Raw genomic sequence first — 15,863 nt, 5'->3', positions numbered from 1 at the left:
TTTTAGGCTTGTGAAAGACATTTCTCTCTTGTTGGAAGAGAGGCAGCCAATGAGTATGAGTCAGTATGGAATAGTAGACAGAACTCAGAACTTGGAGTTGGGAGGATCTGTATTGGAATCCTGCCTCTGAAACCTGTTACCCTGAGCAAGTCACTTAACCTCTATCAGTTTCCTCATCCGTAAAATGAGGCATTTGGACTAGGTCAAGGTTTTTTAACTTTGAGTTGTGGACCCCTTTGACATTCTGATGAATTTTGTGGACTCCTCAGAATAATATTTTTAAATGCGCAAAATAAAATATTAGTCAATAAGCATTTACTAAGCACCTATTATATTCCAGACACTATACTAAACGCTGGAGATACAAAGAAAGATAAAAAACAGGCCCTGCTCGCAATGAACATTCCAATATTGTCAATGTGTATCACATCTAATTTACCCTGTCTATATCATATGGGTGTATGTGTATATAACACACACACACACACACACACACACACACACACATATAATGTAGAGAGGATAAATTGGATATAATTTCAGAGGGAAGATACTAGCTTTGGGTGATTTACAAAGGAAACCAATTATGTTAAAATAGAGTTATTACAATATTTTGAAAAGCAAGTTCATAGACCCCAAACTTAAGAACCTTTGCACTAAATCATATCTCAAGTTCTTTCCTACTTTGACAATTTATGTTCTTCTGGTATCATGAAAGAGTCCTGGACTTGAGTTCAGAGAGACCTAGGATTTGAATTCTTCATGGACAGTTGTTGTTGTGACATTAGGCAGCCTCACTTAACATCTGTGACTTCCATGTTGTTCATCTGTGAAATGGGGAGAACACAGTAGTTGTTCTTGGCAGAGCCTATGGCCCCAAGTCAATGCCATCAACGCTGAGACTCCAGCTTTCTATTTTCGCTGGTTTTGGCTTCCGGTCGCCATTGAACAGAATAAGCACTCAAGGATGTGGGTAGTGACAGATTTATAAGGGTTTGTAAAAGTAGCTGATTGTTCCTGGGTTGGCCTGGGCTTTTATGAGTGTGTAATCTGGCCTACTGGGGGAGGGAAAGGAGTAGATTTATTTCATTTTGGGAGCAAGCCATCTTGGTGATGGCGGGAAGCTGGTGTATTTCAGTTATTGCAGAGCAGGTAGAGAGGGGAGGCGAAGCCTCAGGTGTGCATGGTTTTTAGGGTGTGTCCCAGGAAGGAGGCAGGGGGTGTGCCCCAAGTCTTGGGGGAGGAATCAAGTTTTCAGCACTCTCCATGGCTTCCTATAAACTGCCATCCTGAGGAGGGTTTGGGGCCATCTTTCTGGGAGTCTACATGGGATGCCCCTTCCTCATAAACCAAGTACAATTTCAGAGGAATGTTGGGATCATGTTTGAAACTGGTCTTGCCGATATCACAAGAGGCTACATGGGATAGATGGTGAGCAGGGCTTGAGCCACAAATCTGCTAATTTGTTGTATGACCTTGGACTAGTCAGCGTCCCTGGAAGGGCTTCTACCTCAGTATCCCTTTCTGTACAATGAAGATGATCTCTAAGGTTTCATCCGTTTTGCTTTGTTGTTGTATGTTCTAACATTTCTTCCAGCTCTAACATTCTGTTTTATCTTTTAAAAATACTTTTCTTGGTATCTTTTATTCATTTACAAATGTATTCCTTGCTAGTTGGCTATCCCTTGGAATAAAGAATTTAAAAAAGAGGTCCTCATCATGGTACTTAACCATATCATGCAATTTGAGTTTTCATTCTTTCCATTTCTATGGTAGTTATCGTGAGTTGTTTTTGTGACCCTGCTTATTTCTTCTCATACTTCTCAGAATTCCTCAGGCAGGTACAGCGGACAGTTTGGTGAATACAAGGCTATGCCTGGAGTCTGTAAGACCCGAGGTCAGATCTGACCTCAGACACTAGCAGTATAACCCTGGACAAGTCACTTAACCCTTGTTTGCCTCAGTTTCCTTATCTGAAAAATGGGAATAAAAATAGCACTTACCTTCCAGGGTTGTTGTGAAGATCCCATAAGACAGTAATTCTGGTGTGTGGCATAGCTATGACGATGATATGCATGATTTCTTATGGTGCTGTGATATTCCAGTACATCCCACAATTGGCCGAATCATTGCTCTCAACTTTTGTTTCTGGTTCTTTGTTTTGTGCTAGTTAAGTTTCTATGGGGCCTCTTTCTATTCCTGATGTTCATGTTGTGTATGTGTAGTAGTAGGATCTCTGGATCAAAGGAAAATTGACTTCTGAACCTCCACCCCCTACCTTTTTTTTTTTTTTTTTTTTTTTTAGCATTATCCCAAATTGTTTTTCAGAGTGACTAGACCCATTCATGGTTCCACCAATCACGGATTGGTGTGTACCTGTCTTTCCACAACTCTGCTAGCATCAATGATTTCCATCTCTTACCATCTTGGACAATTTACTAGGCATGAGGTGAAACCTCAGGATAATTTTGATTTGCATTTCTCACAATATTAGTGGTTCAGTGTAGTTTTCCATATGGTTGCTATTAGTTTGCAACTTTTTTTTGGAGAAATATTTATTCATCTACTTTGACCACCTAGCCATGGGGAGATAAATGACTGTGTTGTATATATTTGGGATAATTCCCTACTTATCCCACATATTAGCCCATCATCAGAATTGCTTGATGCAAGGATGCCTTTTTCCAATCTCTATATTTCTTTCTTATCCTGGCAGCATTGATTTTGTTCATGCAAATATTTTTCCATTTTATGTAATTGAAATTATCTATTTGATCTTTGGTGATCACCTTTGTCTCTTACTTCATTAAGAGCTCTTCCCTGAACAATAATCTTTGGAAAAAATTCCTGATTTTTTTTGTCTTATTTTTTATTTATGGTATGAATCGTCATAATCAGGTCCCAAATATTGCCGTCTTATTATTACCTTCTATTTTCTAAGGCCCTTCCCAGGTCTGACATCCCCTGTTCTAAGGCCCCTCCCAGCTCTGACATCCCCTGTTCTAAGGCCCCTTCAGCCCTGACATCCCCTGTTCTAAGGCCCCTCCCAGCTCTGACATCCCCTGTTCTGAAGCCCCTCCTGGCCCTGACATTCAATATTCTCAGGTCCTTTTCAGTGCTAACATTCTAATACTGTTTTTGCCTTTCTTTGCACCCCAGCCCTTACTGCAGTGCCTTGGCCATTATCAGTGCATAATAAACGTTTATGGGTTTGACTGATGGATTCTGATATAGTGGGCAGTTTCTGGACATCTTGTCTCTGGATTCCAAAAACAGAATAAACAAATGGGTCCTTGAATCTGTATGAATTGATGATAGTTTTATACTTTTAAGGAGACTCATTCAGAGTTCATTTGTACCAACAATTGATTTTTTACCCCCTTGTTCCAGATTTTAGATATGTGGCAATTAGTGGTTAATCATTCTGTTTCTTTTTAAATATGAGCATCATAAAAAGCTGTCTGCCTTCGACTACACCCTTATAAGAGTAAGAAGACCTTACCTGTCCTAAAAATAGAAAGCAAAATTAGAACAGTTTGGTGGTTTTAAGAGAGAGGGTCTTGGAAGTCAAATAGGGAGTCATTGACTATATGTGGATGTTTTTCTGAGCAGGGTTGTGGCATGTTAAAGATTGGTGTGGTGGTGATTAGTGAGGCGAGTTGGCCAAGGGAGAAAACATATCCTTCTAGAGAATGTGAGCATCTTAGGACCAGGGACCCACTTATTGGTTTTCTAATCCCCAATGCTTAGCTCAGTCCCTGGCACATTAAGCTTGTTATTAGTAACTCACTATTGTTATTAATAACTCACTATTGCTTCTTGATGGATTGAATGACCTGTATGTGAGCAGGTGTAGTTCCGGACTAAAGCTGGAGTAGCAACGAATGATTTGTTGTTGTGTTTGTCCTTCGTTATCGAAGAGAACCGTGATCTCAGGGAGGTGATGACATGACTCACAGTTGACTTGGATTTGAGTGAGGAAGGGCTGTGCAAGGTCAGCAGCTTCACTTTCTCCTCCAGAGTCATCTGGATCATTGGCCAGATAGTCATCAGGATGACTGGAGATGGCCCAGGATGCAATGGGAGACCCCGCCCCTTTTAGGCTAAGGCCTTTTCAGGGACTCACTTAAAGTGAGATAATGCCCATGTAGTGAATAGGTCTCTTTAAGAAGTGAGTCAAGGGATGTCCCTTAAAAAAATCAAACTGGGAGGGGAATACCCCCATGGTTGCTGGCCAAAAGACAGTTAATGTTGACATTCACTCTGAAGCAGGAGGGCCCAATGAGCTCCTCATCATTTTCATTTCTCAGCGCCATGAGGCCTGTATTCTGGTACAGCTCTAGACTAGGATTTGATCAGCAGTCCCCTACCTCCCTTCCATTTTTTACCTAAAGAGTCAGCCTCAGGGAGGGAGAATGAATTACCAAGGTCAAAGAACTAGTCAGTGGTAGTGTGAGGGCAGGATGTTTCCTTGGGTCTTTGGAACCCCAAGTCCAGCGCTCTTCTGCCAAAAAGTCTTGTGGGCAAATTGTGGAGGAATCCTGGCTTCGATGATTGTGGCAAATGGAGACAGACTCCTAAAGTATGTGGAGGGCTGTCTGGCTGTAGGTCATGGAGAAGTTCCAGAATTTTGAATTTTTCTTTGTCCACAGGCCTGCTGTAATGTAGACGGATGGCACGGTCCCTGCCCTGTCTCCCATCTGCAGTGGGAGTGAGGAGATGCCCCCATTCACAATGAGAAGGGATACCAAGGCCCTGCCTCTGCTGGTAAGGACATTGGGGCTCAGGGCAGGGGAAAAGAATGTTGAGGTTTTGGTCACTACTTCTGCCCCAACAGGCCCCTTTTCCCTCTTTTGATGATAGTACCAGAGGCAACTGGGGGTGGAGTGGATACAGTGCTGGGCCTGGAGTCATAGAAACCTGAATTCAAATGGGCCCTCTGATGCTGAACAACTGGGTGATCCTGGGCAAGTCACTTCATCTCTGTTTGCCTCAGTTTCCTCATCTGTAAAATGAGGATCATAATATCTCCTGCCTCTCAGGATTGTTGTAAAGATCAAATGAGATATTTGTAAGGTGCTTAACACAGTGCCTGGCACACAGTAGGCACTATAATAATGCTTATTCCCTTCCCCTCCCCACCAATGAGGATAGGTAAAGCATTTATTAGGCACTTATTGTGTATCAGTACTTAGTAGTAGTTAATCAGCATTTATTAAGCACTTACTATATATTAGTCCTTGGTATTAATCAGCATTTATTAAACACTATATATTAGTCCTGGTATTAATCAATCAGCATTTATTAAGCACTTACTATGTATTAGTCCTTGGTATTGATCAATAAGCACTTATTAAGCACTTTCTGAAAGGACATAGTCTTCCCCCCAGCAAGCTTGCAATCTTTAAGGTGAGACAAATACACAATCTAAGTGCATGTAAAAAATGCAGAGGAATATAATCAGGGAAGCACTTTAATAATTACAGTAATTAAAAATTTTATTTGCTGTCTTTTGTTTTTGCATCTCTTTCCTTTCCATATCCCTTGAGAGTCATGTCCTGTAACAAATAATGAGGAGAAATAAAAATTCAGCAAAACTAAGCAGTACGTTAATTGGGTCTGCATGTATTTCACACCCATAGTCCCCTAAGAAGATTATTATTAGGACTAATTTTAATAGTATTGCTGTGGATATAACACGGATGACGATGATGATGAAGGTAGCAGATGCTGACAGAGTACTTTACCTTTTACAAAGCTCTTTACATGAATGATCTTATAGCAGTTTGGTGAGGTTCAGTGTTATTATGATCCCATTTTCCAGACATGGAACTTGAGGCTCACATAGGCTCAGTAAGTCAGTAAGTGATTTGCCAGGGTTATATAGCTCGTAGGTGTCCTTCGTAGGATTTGAAGCCAGGCCTTGCTGACCACAAACAAGGCCAGCATTCCTTCTTGCTTTCCATACTGCTTTTTCTGAGGGATACTTTGTACCTCTTGACGCTCTTGGGGTCTCCTCTGTGATGCTGACAGGGGTAGGGATTGGTGACGGTGATGATTGAGGAGAACAGGAAGTGGCATTTCAATAATGCTTTGGAATTTGCAGAATATTTTATGTCACTCTCTCATTTGATCCTTACAATAACCCTGTAAGGTAGGTACTACTGGTTTTCCTCACCTTAGAGATGAGACTCAGAGAGGTTCGATGGCTATCCATAGTCACACAGCTAATGAAGTATCCAACATAGACTTTTATACTGGGGTGGGATGCCTGATATTATGTTACACTGCCTTATTAATTTCCACTTTTACAGATGGGGAAACAGATTTAGGCAATGAAGTACCCTTGTCCATCATTGAGCAGTAGGGCTGAGACTAGAATCTAAATCTTCTGGCCTTGAGCCCAGAACACTTTCCACCCTACTTCTGAATCCTCCCATTTTTCCAGCTCAGGACACTTGGCATCGAGATACAAAAAGGTCAGCCTGAAAATGAATGAGTGGCTGTGTGTCATGTAGCCCAAAGGCTGCCTGAGTTGGAGAACCTTACTGAAGATCCTCCTCCATTCCCATCCCTGAATGTGTCTTGATGTGCTCTCTGGTTCTTTGTGGGATGCAATCTGAGTCCTACTCAATATGCTGTTTGCCCATTTTCCTCTTTCTGACAAAGTCTGTTCCGTGTTGCCTTCCAGGAGGCTGTTGAATGAGTCAAGGTCTAGGGGGTGTGATGGTGTAAGGCCTTCTGGACAAAAGCCTTGGAAGGAAGTGTCTTGCTTCCCTCTGGCCTATTTATGGGGGCCTGGTAGAATCTCAGGAGGACCTCACAGGCCACTGAGTCTAATCTGTACCAGAACACAAATCCCCACTCCAGAACCCCCAAGAATGGGCATGAAGGACAACCTTCCAACCCAAATATGGTGACTCTCCCAAGCCCCAAGAAACTCAGTCCTCTTGCTCAACCCCTGGAAAGGAGGAGGAACCCATTGCCCCTGAAGGTGGCTCATTCTGCTTAGGTCAGTGCTCCCTGTTAAGGGTCTTGGCCTCACCTCAAGTTAATATTTGCTATTTTGTAACTTGTAGCCAACTTCTAGCTCTAGATTCGATTCTAGAAGTTTCCATGGTGCTGTGCTTACAACACCAAGGTCCAGCAGTCTCTGGTACATATGAAGTGTCTAATGAACACTTCTTGGTTAAATTGAATTGTCTGTCATAAATAATAATAATTAGCATTTATGTAGCACTTTGTGTGATTTCACATTTTAGGTCTTTGGATAGGTGGAGGCAATGGTCGTGGCCTCCGCATGTCTTTCTGTTTAAATATGCCTTTTTCCTTCCATTGTTCTTCCAAGGACATGGTACCCAGTCACCTCACCATTCTGGTTGCTGTCCTCAGTACTCCACAACTTTCCAATGTCCTCCCTAAAATGTGGCGTCAGAACATTGTAGTTCAGGTATAGTTTGCCCAGGGTGTAGAGCATGATGGGATTATCCCTGTCCCAGAGGACAGGGAGAAGGAAACAAGCATGTGTGTGAACGTGTGCAAATGCATGGTGTGAGTGTGTATATGCATTTGTGTGAGTATGTCTATGTATGTGTGTGTATGTATATACAATATTAAGTGGCTCCTATGCGCCAGGCACGGTGCTAAGCACTGTGTGAATGCCAGAGTGAGTGTGAGTACATGTGTGTGACATCATAGAAGGGATTCTTCAGGAATGGTTGGACCAGATGGCTGCTGAGATCCCAGGCTTCTGAGCCCATGCGCTTTCTGCGAGCATCAGCTGAGATCATGAAAGAAAGCCTTGTGATGGCAAAGATGCCAATTAGGATTTATTTCTTTTCTATTTAAAAAGTTATTGATAACATTTCCCAATATCTCCCTCTCCTACCCATTGAGCCTTCTACTTAGTTATAACTAAGTAGAAGGAAGGAAAGAGGGAGAGAAGAAAGAAGGAGAGAGGAGGGAAAGAGTAAGGGAAAGAATTCCTTCTTTCAGCAAAATGGATCAAACACATCTGAGCTGAGAATCACACAGTATATACCATATTCCATCCCTGTGATCCCCCTCCTCTGTAAAGGAGAGGTGCATTTTTCTACCTCTTCTCTGAGGCTAAGCTTGGTCATTCAGATTACACAGTGTTTATTTAGTTTCCTTTTCTTACTCCTCTTGTTACATTGTTGCAGTCACTGTATATGATGTTTTCCTGATTCTGCTGATTTCATTTTGCATCATTTCATGAAAGTCTCCCCATGATTCCCTTTCCATCGTTTCTTCCAGCTTGGTCCTACTCATTATACTCACATATCTCACTACTGCTTTAACCTTTTCCTATTCTATGGGCATTGGCTTTGTTTCCGGTTCCCTTAGCTACTACAAAAGGGTTCCTGTGAATATTTTGGCACCTATAGGGATGCCAGCTATTATCATACACCCTCATTATGAAAGCAAGGAGAGGCAGCTGTGTTTGTGTGTGTGTGTGTGTGTGTATAGCTGTTCTCCTATGGACCTCTGTTCTTGGGGGTTCAAAAGAAAAAAATAAATAATTCATAAAGGTTTCCAAAGAGCTATGTTTGTTTCTCCAGGGCTCGCCACATAGTACGTATCTAATTAATACTTGTATATTGAACTGAATTGAACCAGTGAGAGCCTTTTTGTCATAAATAGTAGAGATATGAGGAATTTCTACAACTTACTTGCTAGAAGAAGGAAGGAAACAAGCCTTTATTAAGCTCCTACTGTGTGCTAGGCACTGTACTATAAAAGTGCTTTACAAATTTGTCCATTTGATCTTCACAACAATTCTGTGAGATAGGTGTGATTGTGGTCCATATTTTATAGTTGAGGTAACTGAGGCCCAGAGGTTAAGAGATTTGCCCAGGGTCAAACAGATAGTAAGTGTCTGAGACCAGATCTGAATTCAGGTTTTCAGGAAGAAATGGTGAGATAAAAGTGACTGGAAGACAGGTAGGTGTCCACCAAACTTCGGAGGCCTCCCCTACAGCTGATAGATTATGAGGGGGGATACAAAGAGAGGAGATATAGTGCCTGCCCTCAGAGAAGTTATAGTCAGCTGGAGAGAATTGAGAGGGAATGGAGGATGTGTACACACCATTGACTGATATGAAAGGATGCAGATGTCTTCCCTTTATTTTTTCAATTTCTCCTTATTTTTAATATATTTCTTTTATTTTTTTTAATTTTCTTTATTTTCTTTCTCCTCCACACCTGGAATGCTTCCCCTCTGATAATCTCTAACTTCTTTCCAGGCTCAATAAGCTGATCAACAGGTATTTAATTAGCCACCTACTATGTGCAGGGACTTTAAGTTTCTTATGAACAAGCAATGGAACGCTCTCAACTCTTAAGGAACTTCTAGTCTAATGGAAGAGACAACACGGAGCTGAGTCCATTTTTATGGAGTACAGTTCCCTCCTTTTACAGATAAGGAAACTAAGGCATAGACTGCCAGGCCTAGAGGCCTGAGGGCTACCCGAGTCTTACCTTACCTGTCCCAGGTCTTCGGTTGGCCAAACCGGATAAACGTATGAGAGAAGAGACTTTTCGGAGTCGAGCAAGGGTTAGGCTTTATTCAGGGTCCTGGTTACATGTGCAGGGGGAGCTCTTCCTTAGGAGGGAGAGAGAAATCTCCCAAGGAGGCAAAGATCTTACGGTAAGAGATTGGAAGCAGAAGTGTAAGTGGGGAGAGAGGGGGAGGGGAGAACGAAGAGAGGAAAAATGGAGCCTTCTGTCCTGTCAGGGCCCCTCAGCGCTAAGAGCGCCTTCGGGCTTTCCTGACCCTAGTTAAGCTCTCCGGCCGAGTAGTTTGCACCTGAATACCGTGCCTGTTAGATAACAATAGGTGTGCCCAGACCCGGGCCAATCTCAAGGGCGGGGAGAGCTCTCTCCCATCACGTTTCTCACGGGAAGAGGCACAAATACACGAGATAGCTCAGTCTCACTCCTCGATTCCCTGCTGTTTTCTGGGGGCCTCATGAGAACTCTAAGATTTAGAAGTTCCCACCTTTACCCACCCGAGACTGTCCACATGGAATTGAGCTTCCACCCCCAACAATAGACAAGTTAAGTGACTTATTCAAGGTCGGTCCTGCAGTTAGTGTCATGTTTCCCAGAATAGGTACGTACACAACTATATATGCTCCAGATTTATGTACTTCGATTTGTAGTCTTTATATTATCATGTAATTTTGCGCATTTTTTATGTAGAAAGTGAACAGACACTTCTGTTTAAAAAGTCATTAAATACCTGAAGGTCTGGAAAGTACGAAGGACGTTAGCATGGGGGGGGGGATCAGAAGAGGCTTCATGTGAAGATAGTGTCCGAGCTACATCTTACAGGAAGAGAGGACGTCTTTGACGCAAGGAGGTGAGAAGGAAGTGCATGCTAGGCCTTCTTCCTCCAGGAAGGCTTCCTGATTCCCCCAGCTGCTAGGATCCCTGAAATTATCTGGTGTTTGTTATTTATGTATATACCACACACATAGACATGTATAGATATACATATACTCACATTTCTATACATCTATATAGATATATGCATATATACACACATTTTATACATATTAGCTATAAAATGTAATATATAATAAGACTATATAACATAGAAAACATACATTATAAATAATAGATTTAATATCTACAATAATATTTTATATTACATCTATTATAGGTACAATATACAAGTATATATGTAATATATTATCATGTATACAGTATATACAGAATATACAATTATCCCTTCCACAGTGTGATTTTCCCCATCCTGGTTTTGCCATATTACAGGTGGGCATAAAAAAGTGAAATTGGAATTTTGGGGGAGTTTTGTGGAAGCTGTAGACAACACACAAAGGCCAACAGATGATGCAGAAAAGGTTTAGCAACTCAGAAATGCATAAAATGTATGCATAGTATTATATAATATCAACATATTTTATCTTTTAAGGTACTGTAAACACCCCAAACCATAAAGGAAAGAAAACAATTTCGATTTCTTTTCTGGTATGAGAGGAGGACCAAAAATCCCTACACGGATACTCCAGACTACGGGAGTGTTGTGTGTCAAACCCCCATGGTGTTAAAGGGATAGCTATTATGTTGCAATATATTACTCTTAGGTACTATGTAGTATTACATATGAGGATATGTTGCATTGCAGCATATTTCTATTATAAATAATATATAATATGCATCATCTTTTACATATACAATATACTATAATTCATCCTACATAATGTATATCTGAAAGAGTACTAGCCAATTACAGGGATATAAATGTACATTTCAGTATATCTGTGTTTATGTATACACAAAGATATACATACATGTTTCTGTGTGTGTATATATTCCTTCATTCTCGAAGAGGATCAAAATATATATATGTATACACGCATCTATATCTATCTGCTACATACATACATATGCTCACATGTATCCTGAAGATCATAAGACCATAGATTAAGAACAGGAAAGCACTTTAGAAGCCACCAGTTCAGTTTCCTCCATATACAGATGAGGAAAGTGAGGCACAGAAAAACAGCTAAATGACTTCGGACCACACAGCCAGTACTGTGTTTCCTGAGATAGCATGTAAGTTTCTGAAAGGCAGCAACAGCCTCTTCTTTTCTGTTTTCAAAGCCTCAGCTCAGATGGTGTCACCTAGCTGACACTTAATGTTTGTCTTGGCATGATAGAGGCTAATTATCATGCCCAGTGACCGGGGTGATGCCACAAGGGGAGAATTTTCTCTGAGTACCCAAACTGGTAAAGAATGCCAAATGGATGAATAGCTGCCATTTATTTAGATCAGGGTGGGGGAACCTGCAGCCTTGAGGTCACATGTGGCTCTCTAGGTCCTCAAGTGTGGCCTTTTGACTGAATCCAAACTTCACAGAACAAATGCCCTTAATACAAGGATTTGTTGTGTAAAACTTGGACTCAGTCAGAAGACCACACTTGAGGACCTAGAAGGCCACATTCCTCCCGGCAAAGTTGGAAGGGATCCAGGAGGTCATCCAGCCTAATGTTCCCTCCTACCACCATCCACTTGTGACTTTGGAGACAAAGCTTGCTCTGCTTCACATATCTTCCCCGTCTTGAGGGTGGAATGTTCTATTTAGAATCAGAGCATTTGGGTTTGGATCCTGCTCCTACTACTTACCTGTGTGACCTTGGGACAAGTCACTTCACCTCCATGGGACTTGGTTTCTTCATCTATAAACTAGGCAAGAGAGTTGGACTAGAGGGTCTCTGGGTCCATCCTGGCTCTGTCCACAACAACAACTAACATTTGTTTAACACTTTAAGGTTTGCAAAGCCCTTCACAAATTTTAATTCATTTCTGGGAAGTAAATACTGTTATTCTCATTTTACAGAAGAGGACACTGAGGCAGACCTAGGGGAAGTGACTTGTTCAGGGTCATGTAGCTAGTAAGTGCCTGAGGCAGGAGTGAAACCCAACTCTTTATGATTCCAAGTGCCTTCTCACTACTTATTTATCTATAACCCTCTAGCCTTCAATGGTTATACTCTAGTTTGCCCATGTTTTCACCCAGAATGGAAGATAGCCCTCCAGCTGTGGTCTGACCAGAGCATGCTATTCCCTCATTCTTTTATTTATTCTTGGAACCTCTGTAGTCCAAGATTGCATTGCCATCAGGCAGCCAGTCAGTCAATGTATATGAGGCATCAAATATGTTCCAGGCACCATCTTATGCTTCTTAAATTTGCTAACAACCCTCCCTCCCCCGCCATGTAAGGGCAGGATGTGGTTCAGTGGATTGAGCCATGGGCCTGGAGTCAGGAAAACCTGAATTAAAATCCAACTTCAGACACTTACTAGCTGTGTGACCCTGGGCAAGTCACTTCACCGTTTGCCTCAGTTTCCTCCTCTGTAGAATGAGCTGGAGAAGGAAATGGCAAACCACTCTAGTATCTCTGCCAAGAAACCTCAAATGGGGTCACAAAGAATCAGACATAACTGAAGCAACTCAACAAATACTTGTAAATTTTGAAGATGTTACAGAAATCAAAGCCATATATGATTATCTATAGGAAGGGAAAGTTGACTTGTCCAGACTGTGACAGCCAGTAAGTATGCAGTGAGAGATTTAGGCCTAGGCCTTGGTTCCAAACCTAGAGATGGTGATGGAATTGCGGGGGAGGATCAGGTGTGAGGAAGTCTTTATGCTGTTAACTTGAGTCCTGCCCTATGCTAATTCTTTTTTTCTCTTGCTTCACTAGTGGTCTCTGCTTTGTTTCGGAATGTCTTAACACAGATGGCCCTGTGAGTGTGACCATGGCCACAAGGGTGGAGGTCAGCCCACTAGCGTCTCTAACACCTGTTCCCAATTTAAATGAGATCGCCAAGGAAGACAGACTGCAGACCACCTACTATCACCTTGCCAGCAAAGCCTCTCCTCCAGTGATGGTGTTGGCAGGGTCTAGGAATCTTGGGACTCCATCAAGAGCACTCCCCATGCCCCGACTTTCCCCCAAACCATTTTCTAAGGAGAACTCTTCGGATGTGTTTGCAAATGTGAAATCTGCCATCACAGCTGTCAAGCCTGGCACTCTGGTGATCAGGCCACTCTCATATAGCAAGCTTGAGGACTCAACCACTGCTAAGGCTTCAGATGAAAACATGCCTTCCTTGGTTGAACCAAAGATGAATGAGGGGGGAGGCACGAGCTCAAGTGTAATAAAGCCCCGTAATAAAGCCCTGCCCCAAACCGTGCACAGCCAAAACACCATCATTCTTTTTGAAACGGCTGGCCCTGCCAAGTCCAAGGCAGATCCCAGCTCTGGAAAGTGGACGGGTGAGGAGCAAAAGGTAGACGCTGTGACCCAGCCCCAAGGACAGCCACCCAGTTCCAAGACCGAGACTACAGCCAAACCTGCATTACCGCCTCGGAAACCTGCAGGGACCCTCCAGAGGCAGGCATCTTTGTGTTCTGAGGAAAGGCCAGCTGTGTTGAAATCTTGGGAGAAAGGGGAGGAAAACAATCACCTGGCATCCCCTGGCATCAAGAATGAAGGAGGCCACCCATCTTCAGAGGCCTGGCCAAGGAGCAAGCGGAGGCCTGTCTCAGCGATCTTCACTGAGTCTGTCCAACATCCAAAGCCTAGCTCTTTAGAAAGCCCTGGGGGGAAGGTACCACCTCCTCCCCCAGAGAAATCGTGGGTCCGGAAACCTCGGCCCTTGTCTGTGGATCTCACAGCCAGGTTTGAAAATAAGGACGTCCTTTCCAAGAAGGTGGGCAGTCCCGTGGAGGTGAGCAAGGACAAAGGGCTGGGTGTAGGTTCCAGAGACAGAGGGAATGGAGAAAAGAGAACAGAGCCGTTGGACAGGGCTACATCCTTGAATCCTTCTTTGAGATTGAAGGAACAGGGTTTGGATGACCCAGACTTGAAAAACAAAGTCACGGAACAGAGTCCGAAAATCGTCTTTAAGTCGATGGACGCCTGTTCCCCTGAAACATCTACAGACCTGCCTGAGGCCTCTGTCAGAAAAGGGTGAAACCCCCTGGAAGAGAAAGCCAAACAGGAGAGGGAGTGTAAAGCCAGACTGACATTGTGACATCGTAGGCTTTGTCTGTCAGACTCATGTCAACAGCAACTGAGAGACAGAGAGTATTTAGCCTGCTGTCTGTGTCATTTTCATATTATGTTTAATGCTCTGGGTACTCCTACCCTGGCATATAGCACCTTTGCTTGCCCCCTCTGAGATTAACCTGAGTTTCTACTCTAGGTTCACAAGGCCAGCTTTGGAAAGTCAATCAAGACTTGAGAAAGGCCCAGCATCGAGCGGTGAGCTTCTTCAAGAAAGTGTTCTTCAGGTAAGAGGCCCCTCTGGTGTCCAGCTTCCCTGCAGTTGTCCTGTGCCCCCTTCAAATATCCCTGTGCACAATGACCTTTAGATTCATTTGCAAGGAATCTGGAGCCCTAGCTGGGCCCTGATGCTCCACTATTGTGTGGCCTCACAAGGGGGCTTTGTTTCCCCCTCCCTGTTCGTTAGTTTCCACACCTGTAAAAGGAGGTCATTACACTGGCTAACCTTCTCGTTATGTGTCCTGAGACCCTTTTCCCAGATGTTATTTTACAAGGTTTTAGATCCCACGAGTAATTAATTTTAAGGTTTTTAATACCTGACATCCTTTTTATTTTCTTTTGCCAATGGACTGGGATTGTCCTGGTGTAGGGATCTCCCAGTAAGGAAAGTCCCTCTTCAGTGCAGAATGACACCTCCTCTGGAGAGTTCTGGGGGCCATTAAGTGTCCTGGGTCACAGAAGCATTATGTATCAAATGAGGGACTTCCTGACTCAAGGGTTGGCATCTCTAACCACTGCCCCACAGCTGCCACTTTGCCATTCTAGAATTCTGTAACGTACATAGAAAGGCTGTGCAGCAGCTTGGAAAGAGGCTCAGACTTGGAGTGAGGAAGACCAGGGTTCACATCCCCCTCTTCTGGCGCACCAATTGTGTGATGCTGGGCATAAAGTTGTGGGCTTGTTTGGGGTTGTCTCTGCCATTAGATTGAGCCCCTCAAAGTTGGGGATTTTTGTGTTTGCCTTTTTTTTATACTTAGTGTGTATTGTGTGCATGTGTATATACATATAAAATAGATGTGTCTGTGAATGTATACATTCACTGTTTATGGTCTTCCTCATATTGTTCAGTTGATTCTTCATGACCCCATTTGGGGTTTTCTTGGCAAGATACCAGAGGGGTTTGCCATTTCCTTCTACAGTTCATTTTGGAGGTGAAGAAACTGAGGCAAACAGGGTAAGGTGACTTGCTCAGGGTCCCATAGCTAGTATCTGAGGCCAGATTTGAACTCAGGAAGATA

General features: G+C 42.9%; 2 protein-coding genes and 1 long non-coding RNA gene across 3 annotated transcripts in view; 2 read left to right on the top strand and 1 right to left on the bottom strand.

The window, feature by feature from the left end:
* LOC140499107 (uncharacterized) overlaps window positions 1-15,863 on the top strand; it is a 392,730-nt gene that overhangs the window by 343,450 nt on the left and 33,417 nt on the right.
* Window positions 3,974-14,593, top strand: LOC140499111 (uncharacterized protein KIAA1671-like). Its single transcript, XM_072600125.1, is given in 3 exon segments — window positions 3,974-3,994; window positions 4,653-4,767; window positions 13,258-14,593. A coding segment is annotated over 1 exon segment (1,281 nt). The 5' UTR covers window positions 3,974-3,994; window positions 4,653-4,767; window positions 13,258-13,312.
* Window positions 5,285-14,113, bottom strand: LOC140499119 (uncharacterized). The gene is made up of 2 exons (XR_011965286.1): window positions 14,024-14,113; window positions 5,285-5,558 (listed from the first exon to the last, which is right to left on the bottom strand). It is a non-coding gene; the product is annotated as an uncharacterized lncRNA (long non-coding RNA).

This window comes from Notamacropus eugenii, chromosome 4, assembly GCF_028372415.1.
Source record: "Notamacropus eugenii isolate mMacEug1 chromosome 4, mMacEug1.pri_v2, whole genome shotgun sequence".
NCBI lineage: Eukaryota > Metazoa > Chordata > Mammalia > Diprotodontia > Macropodidae > Notamacropus > Notamacropus eugenii.
Note: the sequence above shows the minus strand (reverse complement) of the source record. Positions and strands in the feature narration are given on the sequence as shown.